Below are 14,203 nucleotides of genomic sequence, written 5' to 3'. Positions count from 1 at the left end.
GTGCTCATAAGTGTGTTGTGCTTTTAATGTGTGATAGTGCAGTGTGAGATTAAAGCAGTGGGATGGCTGTCATACTTCTATGAATTAACAGAAAATATTTTAAAAAATCATTAAATTACTGAATCAATTAGGCATCAAGAATCCCAGCATGCATTGCAGTTGAGTTTATCTCAATTAGTCATTAGAATTAGACACCCATCACCAAAGTAATCTACTCCAACTTAATTTTAAAACATCTCTTTGTTTATTAATGCACAAGTGTGTTGAAACACTGTTGTAAGCACAGAAAGAGAATTAACTTGATGAAAAACAAGAGTCAAGAGCCCAACTAAAGCAGACACTGATCACAAAAGCGGCGGTTTGTTGAAATTTCAACATTATTTTTACATTAATCGCATGTGCAAATGTGAAATGAACATTGATTTAATGGTTTTCACCTGCTCTCGCTATCTGTGAGAACCCTTGCTGTCTATGAAGGGTCAGAGAGCTCTCAGATTTCATTAAAAATACCTTAATTATTAAAAAATTATTAAAAATACTCTTATTTGTCTTTTATCTTAGTATCCAGTTTCTGGTTGTACTGTTGTTTGATTCTTTTTATTATTGATTTGTTTCTGTTTCAGTTTTTTTTTTTTTTTTTTGAAAATATACAAAAATAGTACCATAATAAGAGGGAACAACAGGGAACGCAGTTGCATGCTGGGATGGCTGCTGATTTTGAGGATTTCCCAGTGAAGCTAGACAGTGTTTACATATAATCAGAAGGGAAACAAGCGCCAATAATATAACTGCCAACATGGAAACTGTATTTTCCCACCCACTGTGACTAGGAAAACAAGCAATTACAAAACAAGCTGATGAATTACTTATGCAGGCTTTTGTTGGTCCGTAAACCGCCATGAAGCATCACGAAAGAGCAATGGAAAGAGGTCAAAGCGTGTGGGTGGGAGTGTTATTGGAAAGGAGGATGCATAACACACACATATACACACAGACACCATCATGTACGGCAGCATGTCGCGGTCACAGGAGTGCATCAAACAGTTCATGCCCGGCGATGAAACAGGTGGACTCTACGTTTTGATGCTGCTCTCCTTTTTTCCACTGTACTACTGGTGCTTTACAGAAGGTGAGTGTCTGGATTGGTTACAATGCTGTAGGCAACCTTTGGTTAGGCAGGTTCATTTTCACCTTTCTTCAGGTGAGAGTAGAGGGACAGGGCTAATCTTTATCTTTACAGAACAGTGGAGTAAAGAGAGTTCCATTTAGAATTTCTGGTACCAACCAATGTATCTGGAAATATAGGAACGCATCAAACTGTAACACTATTTTTGTGTTGTTGAGGATCTTAGCATGCTTTCAATTACATAAAATTCAGCACACACATTAATTAAGAGTCTCATGTCTTTTAAATGCAATGTCTTATTTACTCAATTAAACTGGTGCTTTATGTATTCTCATGACCAGTGTTGGGGAAAGTTACTTTTAAAAGTAATTACATTACTTAGTTACTTTTTATGGAAAGTAATGCGTTACATTACTTTTGCGTTACTTTTTAAATCTGGGCAGGGCTTGCTTGTTTGTTTTAAATATAAAAAGCTCTATTTTTTGGCAAATGTAAAAGCCTTTTCACACCAAAAGCCTCAGGCTTAGAGAAAAGTAAATTCACGTCTGTACAGTAGACCACAGAAGAAACAAATGTCAACTCTTCAGCAATAAAAAAGGAAAACAAATCTTGAGTAGTTTTTGTTTATTAGTACGGATGAATTGGATCATCGAAGGTCGGCAGCAAATACATTGATTAATTAAACGGGATTAAATACATAAAGGATATTTGTATTATTTAACATATTTAATTACATTTAATGCATGTTAACATTTATTCAAGAACTAAAGTAATCTCACTCACAATTTCTCTCAACATGGGGACAGGAGAGCTTTTAATCAATAAAATGGGGGGGGGGGGGGTAAACTGGCGTTACTTATTTAAAAAAGAAACTCAGATATTTTCTTGTCCATTAAAAAGTAATGCGTTACTTTACTAGTTACTTGGAAAAAGTAATATGTTTTAATAAAGCAACTGCTGGCTTGGGCCCATCATTGCTGCTTGCAGCTACTTTTTAATTTTTTGAATATCACAGCATGTATTTTCTCTAAATGGACAGCAGAGTTGTGAGACTTTGGGCTTTTTGAAAATCGGTCCAAAATAATTATTTATTTTCTTGTTATTATTTACTTTTTATATTTTTGTCTATGTTAATTAATTGCATATTTTAAAAGTGAGTTTGATCTTTCACAAAAGTGCTCCACACTTTAATAAACTTGACCTTAAATTAACCAATTATTTCACTATTAGTGTGATGTAGGGCTGCCTTCAACTAAAGATTGTTATGGTCGACTAGTAGTCATTCATTTTAAGTATTAGTCAACTATTAGTCGCACGTTTATTAATAAACCAAATAAATCATAATAATGAGTCTTTAATTGCCTACATAGCCTAATAAACGTTCAAGCGCATGCAAAAAAAAAAAAAAAAGAAGCTTGCCACAGGACACCGGCAGATAAAATAATTATGAATATGTCAGGGGAAAAACAGCAGGGAGAAATGCATTAACATTTTAATAATTTATTGATAAACTAGTACTTTCTTTGTTTTTAGCTTAAGATATTAAGTCGGCGATACTGACTCATCATCCCTGTAGTAGTGGATACACCTGTATGCATGTTTTAAACAGATTGCATAATCTGTGATTTTTTGTTTTCTATTTGAATTGATTCGTCTAAAAGTAAACATTTTACTCTCTATAGATATATTTTTCATGTCTGTAAGGCAAGTATACATGGAGTTTTAAAGTTTTGTGCTCAACCGAGTTGACAAAAAATGCATTCTTTTTGCTTTCATTATTTTACAAAAGCACAACATTTTGTTATTGTGAGTGCACACTAAGAAATGTATTTGGGGCTTTACATATTCGAAAGATGTGTTATTTTTATCTGTATGACCAAAAATTAGGGAGTGTTTTAAGATCTCTGCACAGATCTTGAATAGCACACATTTTTCTAAGTTAACATTAGATCGAGCACCCATGTAAAGTTGCTACTACATACATCTTTCAGATGAAAAGCCATATTTGAAGTCAATGAATGAAAGGTGAGCATTTGGAGGTCCTGCCCGATGTATTATAATACCACATAGATCAGCCATTAACGATCTGTCTATCACAGACTGCGTGACTTCGTTCCTGTTGAACTTTTTTTCCTGCGACTAATAAAATTTTGGTCGACCAAGCCTCTTCTTATCGACAAACAGTTAGTCGAAAGTTAGGGGCAGCCCTAGTGTGATGTAACAACTTTTTTCATAACACTTTCTCTAAAACAGATAAGAAATGTACCATTCAGTTTGTTTAATAGGATGTTGTTTCTCTTACAGAAAATAGTGAGGATGAGTTTGAAATATCCTTTGTTTGCCATCGGCCTGATGATCTGGAGATACTACAGGAAGAGACTGAATTCAACAAGAAAGAGCTGCAGTTCCTCTACAGGGCCTTCAAAAATGTAAATGTTGCACTACATAGATTATAGCTCTAATGTATAATTACATGTTTTCTTTCTGGTGTTTTCTTTAAGATCTGTTGTGCATTTCAGGAATGTCCCAGTGGAGTAGTGACTGAGGATGTGTTTAAACTCATTTACTCTCAGTTCTTCCCTCAGGGAGGTGAGACAGTATTACTCTAATATACCCTATGCTTTTTAGGGGTCCAAAGACTAAAGATGCTGAAACACAGTTGTTTGAGCTAAAATTTTAGAATTAATTTGTATTCAAAAATCCAATGTGTTTAAAGCAAAAACTGCACATAGGTGTCAAACTTGGCTGGAAGGTCTATAATCCCACGCACTACTCACAAACACATTGGGTGTGGCTCTAAAACAGGCTTTTGTGTTGTTGTTTTTGTTGTTTTTTATTTGTTCTCATATGTACACAACCATATGGGCTAGATTCAAAATGATTAGTTTTCTCTTAGTCATTGAATCAAGTACTACTAATCAAGTGCAATGCATATCTATAAATTTAATTTTCAAATTTCTATCTATGAAATGTATTAAAAATAAATAAATAATGCATTTCGAATTTACTTGTCCGATTCTCCTCAAATATTCATGTATCATCTATATGATGTGATGCATTTTGCAAAAGCCCTAATTGTTGTGTTCTTTGATCACCACTTGCAGCTTTATTATAGTCTTGTGATATTATATTGTTGTTTTTTATTCCTTATATTTAATTCCTTTTTCTTTCTCTCTGTCAGATTCTCGCATTTATGCACATTACCTGTTTGAAGCATTTGATACTAACAGGAATGGCTGTTTGAGTTTTAAGGTAAGCTGCAGCCAGTCGTTTTTGGGGTACTGACAAGAGCCATTAACACAATGATATTAGCATTTGAGAGATTTTCAGTGGTTTTCAACTCTGGTCCTGAGGACAGACCACTCTGCACTTTCTATGTCCTATCTCATCTAACATACTTGATTCAACTGGTTAGAAGAAGAACGGTGAGCTGAACTAAACGTGTCAGATAAGAGAAGCTTGTAATCTGTTCTCTAGTAAAGGCTTTATTGATTTGCTTGTTTCCTGACAGATTCCTACTTCTCATTATTGTCATTTTATAGGAGTTTGTTGCTGGTCTGTCACTCATCCTTAGAGGCTCAATATATGACCGGCTAAACTGGACATTTAATTTCTATGATCTTGATAAGGATGGATTCATCACAAGAGAGGTACCTCAAATGAAGCTTTGATCAATTTAGCATTCACATAAGTATATATAACATTGATGTTTCCATTAAGACTAATGTTAAAGACTATGTGTCTGTGGTTTTGATCTCCCAGGAGATGATGAAGATCATGAAGTCTGTTTATGAGTTAATGGGGAAGTATGTGTTTCCCTCCATACACAATGATACTCCCAAAGAACATGTGGAAAACTTCTTTCAGGTGAACGCAGACACACAGGAAGTTCATTAAGTTTTATATTATGTCTCTAAATTTCTTGCAAACAAACATTTTTGTTTCTAAAATGTATATAACACTATTACAGGTACTCCATGTTCTCTCTTTACATTAGCTACAATTGATGGAAAAGGATACATTCAGTGCTGCCCTGTTGAAAAAAACAGCATATTCTGGTTAGGTACAATAGATAGGTTTTGATGCTGATTTTAGCTGGTTTATGCTGGTCAAGGACCAGCATAAACCAGCAAAGGACCAGCATAAACCAGCTAAGGACCATCATAAACCAGCATACCAGCACCAAAACCTACCTAACCAGAATATGCTTTTTCAACGGGTGTGAAAATGTGTTTGCCCCTATCCTTCTGTTCTTGTTTTTATCTCATGTTCAATTGTTTCAAAAATCTAAAATCTAACATAAAACAAATGTAACCTGAGTAATAATATAGCTTTAAAAATAATTTTACGCATCTAGGTCTATGTGAAAATTATGAAAAAAAAAAAAAATCCCAAATCTATAAAACTGCATCCATAAAGGGGTTTAGCTAGACTAGATGCAACCAGGCCTAATTACTACCAGTCTAGTTTAATTAAATCAACAATAATAGACTATTCCAAATGTGAAAGAAATTCCAGAAATTATGAGGAAGAAGGTGATTAAAATATATCAATTTAGGTAGGGTTACGAAAACACCGCTACCACTTTTCCACTGAGGCTGGTGCCGGAGCTGGTGCTTAGCCAAGAGTGGCACTTGTTTAGAGCCAGTTCGTGTTTCCACTGGCAGGGAGCAGAACCCTCTTTGTCACCAACCTGTGATGGAACTGATGCATTTAATTGTTGTTGTTAATTTACGTGAACTCCAACAGCTTTAAAAATGGCACCTTTCAAGCTGAAGTCTGTAGTGGAAACTCCGCCAACTGATGTCATAGTTTCCCTTGTTTGAGACCAGCCAGGTTTCTTTGCGGGTTCAGAGCCAGGATATTTTTGAGTTAAAAGGCACAGACTAGTTCCCAATTGAGCTCTGGCACCAGCCTTGGTGGAAAAGTGGTAAGAGAGAGCCAGTATCTCCAAATGATAAAAAAAAACTTGGCACAGTGATGATGTCAGGCCTTCACGTGTTTCTGCACCCCTGTCTCATTCAATAGAGTACTGATCATTATCACCTGATCCTCATTACAACCTCAAACACAGACTGTATATCCACTCACTCTCAAAGCAACTTCATTGTCTTGTCTCATCTGAGTATGACCGTGACTCAATGTATGTGCTATTTGTCTTCTTCGGACACCTGCAAGAAAGGCTTTATTTGTTGTGCTTCTTCATCGCTGATGTCACTATTCTACTCACCAGTGACTGTCTGATCACTACCACTCACTACAACAACCTTCGTCATCTGATCCTTCTGTGACAGAAAACTAAACCGTAACAACGTGGATCCAATGAGATTGGGCCTGAATGTTGTTTACTGCAACCATCGAAAATCTGAGGCAGGAATTGCAATGTTCTCTGATGACCTCATCCAACCCCTATAAAACTGGTGCATCTGAGAAAATCTCGAGTCCACCTACTAGCATGTGTTCATCCGCTAATGTCAGTGCAAACTGTCAGTGAAATACTCAGGAATGGCGGGGGATTGCAAGGGTGTTTCATCAGGCTCAAAATGAATCCACACCTATTTTCCAAGTAGGATTCATTACGTGTGGCCAAATATAGTGTCCCATACTTTACTACAATTTGTGCTCTGCACACACAGCAGTGAGTAGTGAAAAAACACACACACCTGGAGCAACAGGCAACCATATTGCTCCAGCGCCCAGGACGCAGTTTGGTGCTTTGCTCAAGGGAACATTCACTTCCCCCAACTACAATCCCTGCTGGTACCAAGTCTTGAATCTGCGACCTTTGGGTTACAAGTCCAACTCTCTAACCATTAGGCCATGACTGCCCATTATCTCCCATCTCTCTCTGGCCGTATGCTGCAGTTGTTCAAACCACCAGGATGGAGAAGTTGGCTAAAAATGAGGTGTTAGACGCTTTTCAGTCTGGTTTTAGGGCAGGACACAGTACTGAATCAGCTTTACTGCGAGTCTCAAATGATTTACTACTCATTGCAGACTCAGGTAATAGAGGAGCTCTAATCATGCTGGATCTTAGTGCAGCTTTTGATTTAATAGATCATAATATTCTTATTAATCGCTTGGAATATGTTGTGGGGCTGAGAGGGACGGTCTTGAAATGGTTTTCCTCTTATTTAAAGGGGCGTTCAATTTCTGTTAGGGTTGGGGATTTTTCCTCCAAGTCAGTTTCTCTGGATTGTGGAGTACCTCAGGGTTCCATTCTGGGACCTATTCTTTTTTCACTATTTTTGCTGCCTTTAGGCCTAATTTTTAAGAAATATGGTATATCTTATCACCTATATGCTGATGATATTCAGATTTATTTCCCGATTAGAGCTGGAGGATCAAGCCCTAATCTATCTTTGGTATCATGCTTAAAGGAGGTGACTAGCTGGTTAGAGCAAAACTGCCTGCAGTTAAATGCTAGCAAGTCTGAAGTCATGGTTTTTGGGATGAATAAGGATGACAGTGGTTTAACCGATTTTTTAGGTATGTGGGAAACAAATGTTCAGCCTAAAATAAGAAATCTAGGTGTAATTTTTGACTCTGCTCTTATGTTTGACCATCAGGTTAAAAATGTGGTAAAAAATTGTTTTTATCAGTTAAGGACTATTGCGAAAATGAAATCCTTTTTGTCTGTTCCTGATCTAGAAACAGTAATTCATGCATTTATCTCTTCACGCTTGAATTACTGTAATGCTCTGTATGTAGGAATAAGTCAGTCTCTTATTTCAAAACTGCAGCTGGTTCAAAATGCTGCTGCGAGACTCCTCACTGGTACTAAGAAAAGGGAGCATATTACACCAGTTTTGGAAAGGCTCCACTGGCTTCCTGTGAAATATCGAATACAGTACAAGGTGTTGTTGTTTGTTTATAAAGCTGTTCATGATATGGCCCCGGGATATATCAAGGACTTGGTGCTTATGAATTCTGGTAGATCACAAAGGTCTTCTAATTGTTTACTGCTCTTTGTTCCGAGAACTCGTCTAAAAACTAAAGGGGATAGAGCTTTTTCAGTCGTTGGCCCTAGACTGTGGAATGCGCTTCCCCCTGATATAAGATCTGCACCATCAGTTGATGTTTTTAAAATTCGTGTGAAAACGTACTTGTACTCTATGGCTTTTAATTCTTGATTCTGTCATTGCATGGTATGTGGCTTGTATGTTTGTTTTTTGTTTTCTTTTAAATGTACAGTCCTTTGGTCTACGTTGTAGTAGAAAGGGCTATATAAATAAATAAGACTTGAGACTTGAGACTTGAGAAGTTGTAAATTCTCTTTCACAATTCCTTTCCCATTTAAAGGAAGTGTTTTCAATGAGTGTGAGAGACTCATTGATTAGGGAGCAGCTACAATGTCTTCACCAAGGAAAATGAGTGTTGTTGATTACTCCATTACCTTCTGCACCCTGCCACTTTCTGTTTATCACCATGGACTTTACATTCACTTTCGGGTGCAGCTAGTGGGATGTGATGATTCCATGGAGTTGGAGAGGCATTCAGCACTACATCCACGTCATTAACCATTTGGCAAGCTGCAGCTGAAAAACACTACCAGTTTGGCAGCATTTTCATAAGATCATCTACCTTCTGTTACTGAGGAACCTAAGCAAGTGTACTAATCACATTTTACTACCTTGAAATGCCAACACTGTCTGCAACACCACCTCTGCCATACCGTGGTTTCTTTCAGCATCTCCTTGCTAAGTGTCTTGTCCGCCCTCTCCTAAACTTTGCACGTTCCATCCAGTTAGCATGTCCTGTTAATTTTTCATTTAATATGCCAGTGTCTGTTGCTGCCTCTTGTGTGGTAGATGCCCTCATTGACTTGGGGTCAGTAGGGAACTACATCTCCCAGTAGCTTAGCAAGAGATTACTCCTCTGACCTATCTCCCTGATCTCCCAGTTGGCCATCGAGTCAGACTTGGGACAGCCCCTCAGGGAAAAGAGGTATCACCCATCAATTGTCCCTGTTAGAACGGCTGGTGGTTGTCTGCCACAAGGAAGTATAATTTTTTTCTACATCCACAGCACCCATCACCACCCTACAAATGTTGTGAGATTCAAACTGATTCAGTGAATGTCAATCTATGTAGTGCCTATAATTTTATTAGTGTCAGCAAGGGGGACAAATGGAAGACTGTGTTTTTAACACCATCAGGGCATTATGAGTATTGGGTGATGCTGTATGGCCTGGACAATGTGCCTTTGGTCTTTCAGGGATTCATGAATGAAATCATTTATTATTATGTCTCTAATTTTGTGCTAATTTACAATGATGACATTGGAACTAAACTTGGTGGTTAGAGCTGGATGCTTCATCCTTTGGAGTAGCGGCAGTGTTATCCCAATGGAATACAGCAGGGGTGTCCAAACTCGGTCCTGGACACTGGCCACTGTCTTGCAGAGTGTAGCTCCAACCCTAAATAAACACACCTGAATCAGCTCATCAAGGTCTTACTAGGCATGCTAGAAACTTGGACTAAGTTTGGACCCCCCAGAAATAAAGCTTCCTCTAACCTCCATCCATGCGCTTTCTTTTCTGGTTCTAGTAGATATATTCTCAAAGGCCTGTAAACTGATCCATGTGAAAGGGCAACCCAGTGCATTCCAGAATTCTGAACTATTGTTTCAACACATTATTCTAAAACTTTGGCATCCCTGTGGAGATTGTATATGACAGAAGTCTGCAATACATCTCACATTTATGGAAATGCTTCTGCTGACTACTAAGTGTGACAATCTGTTATCTGGTTGTTGTCACAGTCGCTCATATTGCCATGACCTGCGGGATCAATTGATTTTTATTCCCTGGCCCAAGTATGCAAGAACTCCCTCAAACAGTACACCCTTCCAGTGCATTTTTGGCTTTCAACCTCCATTCTTCCCCTGGACCAGCGAGCCACCAGAGGTACCAGCTGTTGACCACTGGTTTCACCAAAGCGAGAGATTTTGGGATTCCACACATATTCACCTTCAGCGAGTATTATGCCAACATCGGAGCCAGGCAAATGCCCGGAGATCCACACAGCTACCAGCCAAAGCACAAATTATGGCACTCAACCAGAGACATCTGGCTATGGCTGCCTTTGAAGAAGTTAAGTCCTTGTTTTATCGACCCATTCGTCATTACTTACTAAATCTTGTCAAGACTTTTCACCCGTCTTCTTCAAAATACAGAGGCAGGCAGTAAAACTGAACCAAACATCTTGGGTTTCTGGCGCTGAGGATGTCATCTCAAATATCTGACTGATTGGGAGGGATTTGGACCAGAGGAAAGAACCTGGGTAGCTTGAGATGACATCCTGGATCCAGCCTCATTTGCAGCCTTCCATGCAGCCCATCCTTACTGTCCTGCAGCATGTTGAAGAGGCTTTGATGAGCCTCATCACAACCCCAATCATGGACTGTATATATACTTACCCTCAACTCACCTTCAGAGTCTTGTCTTGTCTGAGTAGGACAATCATGCAATGCTATTTGTCTTCTTTGGGCACCTGGACTGTTATTGTTTGTGCTTCTTTACCATTGATGTGATTGTGTTCTACTCACATCCCTCATCCTGTTTCATTTTTTTATTACATCCACTTTAAGATGAAAAAATACCGCTCACAGCAACAACTTCAAAATTCCACCACAGCACTCGTAAAGACTGATTGCAAGACTCTTTATTGGAAGCGTTGGGGTGCAGTTATTGTTGCTAAAGGTGGCACAACTGGATTTTTAGTTTAGATGTTTAGTACTTCTTCCACATGGGTGATAGGTATTGGATAATTTTATTTATTTATTTTTTGCCTCAAAACAAATAAATAAATAAAAGTGTATTATGTGTTTACTCAGGTTGTCTTTCTTTTATGTTCTAAAATTATTTTGTATGAAATACACGCAAAAACAGAAGAAACCAGGATGAGGGCAAATACATTTTTGCAGCACTGTATATTGCTTGAACTGAAGGATTTCCACCAATTTTTCCAGAACATTTATAAAGCTTTAAATACTTATCTTTAAATCTTTATTAAGATTTAAAGACTTCAAGAATGCATCCTGAACTTTATAAACCTTTTCCAGAAAATGGACAGAAACCATGATGGAGTGATCACCATTGAGGAGTTCATGGAGTCCTGTCAAAAGGTTGACCTCTACCACTCATTTATTATTGTTATTATTATCAAAATGCAAAACATATACAAAACCAGAAATGAAATTCAGGGAATATTCCAGAAAGCAACCCTAAGCTGATTAAACAGTTTTCCAAGCATTGCTTGTACATACAGTATCAACCCTTGTACAACAGCATACTGTGACAATGCTATGCACCATGTGTCGTAATTGCATTTTTTAAATAAAATGTATTTAGAAAAAAATACTTACTTAATTTACTCAAGGTTTAGTTGCTAAAAGTGTTTTCTGAAATGTCCCAAAGGAAAAATGTGACTCTTGCCATTTACTCTTCTTTCTTTTCTGTTTATCTGAGGACGCGAATATCATGCGGTCAATGCGGCTGTTTGACAGTGTCTTTTAGGAGTTTGAGCCCGGCTGTGGATTTCAGCACCACATTCTTCTTTCTCCATCAAGAAATTATATATATGGCTTAACCTGGTGAATCCATCAGCCTGATGGAAAAGTCTTCTATCACAGGATTTTACTGTATTTACACTGTTCTTATATATTAGGCATTTTTATAATATTTTTATGAGGTTTGCTTTTTTAATTAAAGAAGGCATGACCTTTAAGGACACACCTGATGAGGAAAAGCTATTTTAAGCTATTTCTGGAATAATCAGTATGCAAAAAAATATGTTTTGGTTTTATCAGTATCGTTTATTGTAATTTTTTGTATAATTTTTTTGTGTTAATTCGGATTTGATCTTTTATTACAAATAAGTGTATGAACAGACAGTGAATTTTGTTGAGCTGATAATTACCATGTATCACAAGAAGCTTGTGATTGTTTTCTCATTCCTCTGGTCCCTGTGATATCTCTTGTCTTTCTCAGCAAACTCTAAATACGGCCAGTTTTCATCATCTACATTTATTATTTTTAAATCTGCACTGAGAGAAAAGATGAAACATGTTTCTACAACAGTGGCAGTGTGTTTTATTTGTCCTGTTTACTGTGCTGCTTGTTTTTAAGTGTATTATTTGTATACTTTATTTAACATAAAACTAAGAGTGTACTTTCAGTCTATGTTTTATGTATTATAAAAGATATTATAAACTTATATACTATATATTTAGAGAGAATGTATTGTATTGTGGCCCTTAGCAAAGTTTTAAAGGTGAAAGAAACACTGGCAATATGACTAACAAAAGACAAGATAATAATAATAATAATAATAATAATAATAAATCATGTTTAACACAAGCCAATACATATTTAATATTTCTTACCATATTCACCACTGTGACGACTTAAACCGTGGCACGTAGGTCGAAAGAGTCATGCAAAGTAGCCTAAGAAACAGAAGTACGTTAATAAATACAGTAGTTTTGCACTTTTACACAAGTTTTTTTATGTATTCATATACAAAACATTCAGATTGGACTTACAGGTGCTGGTCATATAATTAGAATATCTTCAAAAAGTTGATTTATTTCAATAATTCCATTCAAGAAGTGAAACTTGTATAATGTATACATTCATTCCACACAGACTGATATATTTCAAGTGTTTATTTCTTTTAATTTTGATGATTATACCTGACAACTAATGAAAACCCCAATTCAGTATCTCAGAAAATTAGTCACACTCTAATCAGCTAATTAACTCAAAACACCTGCAAAGGCCTTTAAATGGTCTCTCAGTCTAGTTCTGTTGGCTACACAATCATGGGGAAGACTGCTGATTTGACAGTTGTCAAAAAGACGCCCATTGACACCTTGCACAAGGAGGGCAAGACACAAAAGGTAATTGCAAAAGAGGCTGGCTGTTCACAGAGCTCTGTGTCCAAGCACATTAATAGAGAGGCGAAGGGAAGGAAAAGATGTGGTAGAAAAAAGTGTACAAGCAATAGCGATAACCGCACCCTGGAGAGAATTATGAAACAAAACCCATTCAAAAATGTGGGGGAGATTGACAAAGAGTGGACTGCAGCTGGAGTCAGTGCTTCAAGAACCACTACACACAGACGTATGCAAGACATGGGTTCCAGCTGTCACATTCCTTGTGTCAAGCCACTCTTGAACAACAGACAGCGTCAGAAGCGTCTCGCCTGGGCCAAAGACAAAAAGGACTGGACTGCTGCTGAGTGGTCCAAAGTTATGTTCTCTGATGAAAGTAAATTTTGCATTTCCTTTGGAAAGCAGGGTCCCAGAGTCTGGAGGAAGAGAGGAGAGGCACAGAATCCACGTTGCTTGAGGTCCAGTGTAAAGTTTCCACAGTCAGTGATGGTTTGGGGTGCCATGTCATCTGCTGGTGTTGGTCCACTGTGTTTTCTGAGGTCCAAGTTTAACGCAGCTGTATACCAGGACGTTTTAGAGCACTTCATGCTTCCTGCTGCTGACCAACTTTATGGAGATGCAGATTTCATTTTCCAACAGGACTTGACCCCTGCACACAGTGCCAAAGCTACCAGTACCTGGTTTAAGGACCATGGTATCCCTGTTCTTAATTGGCCAGCAAACTCACCTGACCTTAACTCCATAGAAAATCTATGGGGTATTGTGAAGAGGAAGATGCGATATGCCAGACCCAACAATGCAGAAGAGCTGAAGGCCACTATCAGAGCAACCTGGGCTCTCATAACACCTGAGCAGTGCCACAGACTGATCGACTCCATGCCATGCCGCATTGCTGCAGGAATTCAGGCAAAAGGAGCCCCAACTAAGTATTGAGTGCTGTACATGCTCATACTTTTCAGTTGGCCAAGATTTCTAAAAACCCTTTCTTTGTATTGGTCTTAAGTAATATTCTAATTTTCTGAGATACTGAATTGGGGTTTTCATTAGTTGTCAGTTGTTATCATCAAAATTAAAAGAAATAAACACTTGAAATATATCAGTCTGTGTGGAATGAATGTGTACATTATACAAGTTTCACTTCTTGAATGGAATTAGTGAAATAAATCTACTTTTTGAAGA

The 14,203-nt window shown here is 37.7% G+C and overlaps 1 protein-coding gene across 1 annotated transcript; it reads left to right on the top strand.

Annotated features, from left to right (window-relative positions):
* Nucleotides 1-1,047: 1,047 nt before the first annotated feature.
* On the top strand, nucleotides 1,048-11,645 carry LOC141326507 (A-type potassium channel modulatory protein KCNIP2). The gene is made up of 8 exons (XM_073835250.1): nucleotides 1,048-1,129; nucleotides 3,431-3,555; nucleotides 3,646-3,715; nucleotides 4,308-4,378; nucleotides 4,669-4,776; nucleotides 4,889-4,993; nucleotides 11,192-11,254; nucleotides 11,598-11,645. The coding sequence occupies exons 1-8, from the start codon at nucleotides 1,048-1,050 to the stop codon at nucleotides 11,643-11,645; spliced, it is 672 nt and encodes a 223-aa protein (XP_073691351.1).
* Nucleotides 11,646-14,203: the final 2,558 nt, after the last annotated feature.

Source organism: Garra rufa, chromosome 2, assembly GCF_049309525.1.
Source record: "Garra rufa chromosome 2, GarRuf1.0, whole genome shotgun sequence".
Classification (NCBI taxonomy): Eukaryota; Metazoa; Chordata; class Actinopteri; order Cypriniformes; family Cyprinidae; genus Garra; species Garra rufa.
Note: the sequence above shows the minus strand (reverse complement) of the source record. Positions and strands in the feature narration are given on the sequence as shown.

Bases quoted from the DNA above. Each gene is read 5' to 3' on its own strand.
- LOC141326507 (XM_073835250.1), top strand. From the start codon at position 1,048: ATGCCCGGCGATGAAACAGGTGGACTCTACGTTTTGATGCTGCTCTCC. The intron at 4,379-4,668 runs GTAAGCTGCAGC...GTCATTTTATAG, and splicing joins ATGGCTGTTTGAGTTTTAAG to GAGTTTGTTGCTGGTCTGTC. The intron at 11,255-11,597 runs GTTGACCTCTAC...TGTTTATCTGAG, and splicing joins TCATGGAGTCCTGTCAAAAG to GACGCGAATATCATGCGGTC.